Source organism: Gekko japonicus, unplaced genomic scaffold, assembly GCF_001447785.1.
Source record: "Gekko japonicus isolate JY-2015 unplaced genomic scaffold, Gekko_japonicus_V1.1 scaffold3289, whole genome shotgun sequence".
Taxonomy (NCBI): domain Eukaryota; kingdom Metazoa; phylum Chordata; class Lepidosauria; order Squamata; family Gekkonidae; genus Gekko; species Gekko japonicus.
Window position 1 is genome coordinate 162,358 of NW_015167636.1, and position 6,848 is coordinate 169,205.

The 6,848-nt window shown below is 51.2% G+C and overlaps 1 protein-coding gene across 2 annotated transcripts in view; it reads right to left on the reverse strand.

Annotated features, from left to right (window-relative positions):
• DOK7 (docking protein 7) overlaps positions 1-2,614 on the reverse strand; it is a 50,972-nt gene extending 48,358 nt beyond the window's left edge. For both annotated transcript variants that reach the window (XM_015414066.1, XM_015414065.1), the window contains exon 1: positions 2,493-2,614. In XM_015414066.1, coding sequence (XP_015269552.1) covers positions 2,493-2,556 — 64 coding nt within the window. In that variant the 5' untranslated portion in view covers positions 2,557-2,614. The remainder of the gene's footprint in view (positions 1-2,492) is intronic.
• Between the last annotated feature and the right edge of the window lie 4,234 nt (positions 2,615-6,848).

Sequence of the window (6,848 nt, forward strand, 5' to 3'; positions counted from 1 at the left end):
GGAGCTAAGAAACTTCCTCTGGTGGCAGGTCTGCATGTGCGCAGTCCCAAATGCGGGGCTGCACAGAATACGGAAGACGAACGTGCCATCATTAAAGCAGCTGCACTGGTTCCCCAAAGGCTTCCAGGTGCCAGCACTTACCTTTAAAGCCCTTCACAACCTGGGATCAACATATACAAAGAACCATCTCTCCTTAAGCAAAACCACACGCCAGCTTTGTTCAGCCCAACAGCTCCATCTTTTCGTATCCTTTCTCTTTAGTGGGCACGATCCATTACTACCTACTCAAGAGTTTTCTCTATTATCATCCTCACCTTTTGGGATGGGCTTCCACAAGGCTCCAAGAGGCCCCACCCCTCCAAGCCTTTCAGGAGGCCTGGAAGGCTGCTTTATTGGAGAAGGCTTCCTGCCGAGGGTCTGGATTTTAATTGCTCTACGCAACACCTTATTATATTAGTGATGGTTAACGTATTGCGCAAACTTGTGATTTAATTTTTTGGTCACTGTAAGCTACTCTGGGGTATTTGGAACAGTGAGATAAAAATATATCATTACAATGATTTATTAAAATATAAATACACAATTAATTAAAAGACTGGGATTTTGTGATCTTTTGGTACTTCCTACCTTTAACACTCAATAACTATAGGTTTACAGAATGTGCAACAGGATTTTATCCATTCCTGACTACTCAGAGTTTTGAAAAATATTTTGTTACCAAAACATTTTAAAACCATGAGAGCAAAGAAAAGGCTCAGAATGTGTTCTGGGGTGCAGAATTCAGTTCCTTTAGCCTCTCAAAGTTTTATTTTAAAAAATTTTTTAAAGGAAACCCCTAGCCCTTATGGGGCCACAAACACATGCTGAAAAGGTATGCAAGCTACTTCTCTTTCTGAAGCCAAATGCGTGACTGAAAAGTTTCCAAGGGCTTCAGTAACTTGTGTTCCTCAACGATGCAATAAACAAAATTAGAATAATGGTTTCAACTTAAAATACTCTAAAAATATTGAATTAAAGAAGGAAGAAAGAAAAGTTCACCTTTTCCTTAATTGTATTCCACATTCCCTCAAAAACCCAGTTTGATTATCAAGCAGCACAAGATTAAACATTTTAAAAACAAGTCTTGTTCTGATAGCTCAGTGAAAGAATAAGGGGCTGAGATCAAAACCCCAGAATTCCCCTTTTCACTGTTTAACTGACCAAAACATTCTGTACTGATAACAGAGAGAAGTCCCCAATTTTAGAAGAAGCTGGGGTGGGGGCAGACTACAGCCTTTCTGCAGCTTAATGCAGCTTAATGCACAGGGATTCCTGTGCCAATGCTAGCCTGCAGTGAGGAAACGTCCTGCAAAACCTGAAGACAGGAGTAGACATTACCCTGTTCCTAAATCCACCCTTGTAGAGGCAAAGGGGCTTTTGTAGGAGAGAATCAGCAGGCAGCAGAAATTGCTGCTTAATCCCTTACTGTCATTTTCCCTGCAGTGTCTCCATCCCCTCCCCACCCCTGCGCTCCATCTGAGAGTCAGATCCAAACTGGCAAAACAAATGCCTGGGGGAGTGCACAAAAGAACCGGTCCGTATGTGCGCTGGGGGGAGAATTAAGCACCCTTCTCCTGCCTGACAGTTCTCCTCTGCAAATGCCTCCTCCCTATTGCACATTTGCCTTGTGACAAAAAGCGAGGGACAGCAATCCCAGGGTTGCAACCCAATGCCACAAGCCAACATGGCATGCTTTCTGCCCACCTACAGAACTCCTCTGTGTGAAATATGCAAAACGCCAGTGCCAGTGTGGCAACAAAGCTCACAACGCAGGCTGACAGCTGATTTCCCCCCCCCACACACACACACACAAGAACTAGATGCTCTGGTCATGTCAACATGCCTTTAAGGACATTATAAGGATCAAAAGAAAAGAGGGAAAAGGATAGCCACTGAGAAATAAAACTAAACAAATAATGTTGAATCACAATCACATCACTGTCAACGACTTAAACAGGATATAGGGAGGCATGATACACCTGGGATGGAAGGTGATTGATAAAACACCCACACAGACATGTTAGGTGGCCAAAGCACCCACCACAACAATTGTGGGTGAACGTGGCTCAGAACTCCAAGACAGCCTCCATCTTGCACACCTTCAGCCTAGGCTGATGACAAGAACTCAGACGGGATGATGAACTGACAAGGGACCAAATCAGACGGAATGAGAACAAAAACGGGTCCTGCTTTTAATATATATTCTCTCCACATGGAAGTCAAGGCAGTGATGCCACATCCAATATCGTCCTATCCCAACCTGCACAAAGAACTTCACGACCAGGACAGAAGGCCCGTGGACGACATCAAGGAAGGGCCCTGTGCTTAGCTCAGTAGAACTTTAGAATTTTTTCCTTAAACGTCAGATTTCCAAGCCACATCATAAATTGCTTTCAAAAAACCTGCATCAAAGTTCTTGCTTTAGCAGAAACGAAATGAAACATTACCTTCACCTAAACTATAGCGGATCCGTACATCCCACGCCTGCATAGTTTCCTTGTTCTCAAAACCCAGCATAACCACCTGAGTCAAACAGATGATGGCAAGAGTATGATTCAGGCCCTCGTAACACAGCCCGGGGTCTAGGCCACAGATGTCTTCCAAAGTTATGCTGCTTCGCTCCTTTAGGCCTTTCAGCCGTTCAGATCTGTCCTTATACACCAGCAGGAGTAAACAATCTGAAAGATGGAAACCTACCATGAAATCTGATGCAAGGTAGAAACACAATGATTCATTTAGATGCAGGAAGCCACGAGGACTTGCGGGGCGAATCTCCCTCTGGCCCGCTGGTTCCTTCCTTCAACTCCTTGAAAGCTCGCTTTCCTGTCTCCTCTCCTTCCCACCCATTTGCTCCCCATCTTCAGTCTTCCACCCGTCTTCCAGTCTGGCACCCCCTCTCTCACCAGGAGAACTATGGCCAAGTGGGACGGTGCCAGTTGCCAGGTGGGAACCCGAAAGGGCCAGCAAAGGGCACCCATTTTTGTGTCTCAACTTTCCTTCACAACTACCTCCCCCCCACACACACCCGCAGTGACCCCTATTCCATGCCCAGAAGATGACAAAAATCCTCCAGGATTGCTTCCTGACCCCAAAGTGGCAATCAGCATTTCCCTGGGCGTGTAAGAAAGGGCCACAAGAACTAAGCACTGAGACAACCCTTCCTGGCCTCCTTCTCATGATCCGCCTAAGTTCACAGAATCAGCATTGCTGTCAGATGGGGCCATCGAGCCTCTGTTTGAAAACCTCCCCCAAAGAAGGAGAGCCCACCACCTCCAAAGGAAGCCTGTTCCACTGGGGAACCACTCTGTCAGGAAGTTCTTCCTCATGTTTAGCCAAAAACTCTTCTGATTTAATTTCAACCCCTTGGTTCTGATCCGAACTTCTAGGGCAACAGAAAGCAACTCCGCACCATCCTCTCTATATACTTGAGGACGGTTATCCTATCACTTTACTTAATTCTCTTCTCCTCCATTTCATCATCTGAACAACCCTGTGCGCAAGGGCAGGCTGGGAGTGAAAACCCCGGAGGAAGGGCTCCTCCTCCAGCCCTGCCTTCAAAGGATGTAGGGAGAGAAGAGGAAGAGGCCGTCCATCTGACCTTGACCCTCCTTCCAAAAGGGGGAATGGAAGAAGAAGAGGAAGAGGAAGAAGAAGAGGAGGAGGAGGAGATTGGATTTATACCCCGCCCTTCACTACACAAGGGAGTCTCAGAGCAGCTTACAAACTCCTTTCCCTCCCCCTCCCCACAACAGACACCCCCTGTGAGGCAGGTGGGGCTGAGAGAGCTCTTGACAGAAACTGCTCTTTTTCAATAACAGCTCTTATCAGAACTACGGCTTGCCCAAGGTCACCCAGCAGGTGCAAGTGGAGGAGGAGTGGGGAATCAAACTCGGTTCTCCCAGATTAGAGTCCGCCCTCCTAACCACGACACCAAACTGGAAGAAAGGAGGAAGAGGCAGCCTGCCTAGCCAATCAGCCGGGTGCTGCTTTCCTCACCTCAGGCAGGCCTCAGGTGGGCCATGCACTGCTCCCCTCGCCTTGTGTGGGGCTCAGCTGTGCTGAGCCAGGCATCACCCTCCCCTCGCTTGGCCGGGCCCAGCCCACTGCCTGGGACTCAGTTGAGCACCGCCTTCTGCCCTGCCTTGCCTCAGTTCCAGGCCAAGGGCAGCCATCTGCCTCACCTTGTCCTGGGTGGGGCTCGGCTGGACACCGGTCTCTGCGTCACCTCATGCAGGGCCTGGCCGGGCTGAGTGCCATACTCTGCCTCAACTATGGCTCAGCCAGCATCAGCCTCATTTCGCACGGGTGGAGCCAGGCACTACCACCTCCCCTGGGCTCTCGTGGGCTCTCTCCCCTAGCTGGCTGGACCTCACCTCTCCTGTCTCGTGCAGGGCTTTGGTGGGTCAGGCTCAGCCCTTTTGTCAGACAGCTGACCAGCTCAGATATGGGTGGGAGGTCATCAGTCCACCAAGAGGTTCCCAGGTGCTCTTAATGGTAACTCTTGGCCCTGTCTCTGTGAGGTAATATTCAGGTGGGTCGCTGTGTTGGTCTGAAGCAACAGACGTTTGAGTCCAGGGGCACCTTTAAGACCAACGAAGTTTCATTCTGGGTAGAAGCTTTTGTATGCATATCAATGCTCATACCCAGAATGAAATTATGTTGGTCTTAAAGGTGCCCCTGGACTCATAGTTGGTTCTGAGAACGTGCAACGGCCCCTGCTGCAAACACAATTTATGGGCAAGAAGGGCCTGATTCAGACCAGAACCCTGGCATGAGGGGCTGAGAGACTTCAGCCACCCCTCCACATGGTGATCCCAACCAGAAATGGCCGAGGGGATGCTATTTGCCCTGTTGGGGGCTCCACATATACTGATGAGACATGCAAACGTTTTCCCCTTGGGGCCAATAGCTCTCCTGGGGCATTCTGAGTCAAGAAAATCAGGGGAAGTGCAAGCACGTCCGTCCCACCCCCCCACCCCCCACATGCCACAGTCTTGATCCAAGTCAGGCACCTCTGCACCGAAGACCTGAATTCCCGGCACAGAACTCCAGGCACACACACCTGATCGTGGGGGTGTGGGGGACACCCAGGGGAAACATGCCAAGTAGTCTGGCTTTGCCAGGAAGCTCTACTAGGTAAAGATTGTCTTAGTTACTGAGAGCATTTTGAGGGAATAAAATGAAGCTAAAACAATATTTTAAACCTCTGCCTCAAAAAGCACTTAGCATCATTTTAAGAAGGAATGCATTTCACAGGAAATATGTTCTCCCAAATGAGATATATTTCCCGTTTTCCCACTCAAATTCCAAGGGCCTCCATCTGGAAACAAAACTTCTCATAAGTTCCCCCCCCCTCCCATTACTTCTTCACGTCTCTACATACTATGGCCACAATTTTTAATCCTCTGCCTCCCAAGGTCATCCAAACATTGCTGACTCTTGCATACGGGGTCCCTTTCTGCCCTGCTCGGATGGTCTATGGAGGTCCGTACCTGAAAAGGCAGCACAACCTTCCAAGAAGTAGGCAAAGGACACAACAGGCACCACCGGCGTAAACTGCGGGGGGGCTCTGGGGCGCGAGCCCCCCCCGAAATTTCCCAGAAACCCCGCCCACCCCTCGCCCTCCCAAGCCGGCGCCAAGCTCCCCCGGGCCCCAGCTCTCATTATGGCCTCTTTAAGGCCCTCTGCTGCGGCGACTGCCCCGACTGCCGGCTCCTCTCGCTCGGCTCCTACGCAGCCGCAGTTCCCCCTCTCCATCGGAGGGCACCGGCCAGAGAGAGCCTGCCGGGAGAACCCGCCGGCGCCGGCCACGCTCGAACTCCACCGCCACGGGTGGGGATTGGGGGCTTCCTCCTCCCCTCCTCCTGCCAATCGCTGCAGCGTCTGGGGTGCCCCATGCCTGTCCGGCCGCCCCCACCCCCGCTCCCAGAAGACCCTCCCGGCCCGGGGCCGCCTCGTCTGCGGCAGGGAGAGCCTCACTCCCGGAGGGCGGGTGGGCGGGAGTCAGGAGGCCGTGGCAGAGCACTCCAGGGAGTGGGGGGTCCACCCTGCAGGCTGCGGCCAGTCAGTTGCCACCAGCAACAGGCCCCCCTCCCCCCCAGCCATCTGCTGGAAGGCAGCGGGAAGCGGCCTGGGAAGGGCACCTGCGGGGGGGGACGCCCTCCTCGATGCCTCAGTCCCGCCGGGTCTTCACACTAGGGCAGGAAGCGTTTTTTCCCCCTGGGAAAGGGTTGAAAGGGTTAAAATAGCCGAGCTTTTGCTAGTGAGGTCGAACAAGGGAGGACTTCTGGACGTGCGAAAGCAGGGAAAGGCTTGCAGCCGGAGTCTGGGAAGGTAAGGTTTACTCTCAAGTAGGTCCAGTCTCGGAAGACAGAAATTCAGACCTGGCGTCTGGGGGAGGGTGTGTGTATGGGCTCCCCTCCCTTCTCTTAAAGGTGCAGCCGTTCCATAACTTCCTTAATCTGCAAAATAATATTTCTGAATTTCTGCTGAATTTCTGCTGGTTCCCCCAGCCCATTTCTGCTGAATTTCTGCTGGTTCCCCCCCAGCCCATCAGGTTTCTAAAAACTTGGAATCCAGCTGCCATTCTCTCTCTCTCTGTTTCTCTCCTCCACCGCACATGGCCCGGCTGCTTTGCAAAAAAAGAGAAAATGTAATCAAACGTGCCCTTGACACAGCAAGGGGAAGCCAAGGCAAAGGGTGAAACGTGGCAGCGAGGGAGGGGGGTCGCCTTGATTTGCTGTGGGTCCATTCCCCCCTTATCTTCCCCCGCCTCCCTTTTCCTTTGCAAAAAAAAAAAAAAAGACACG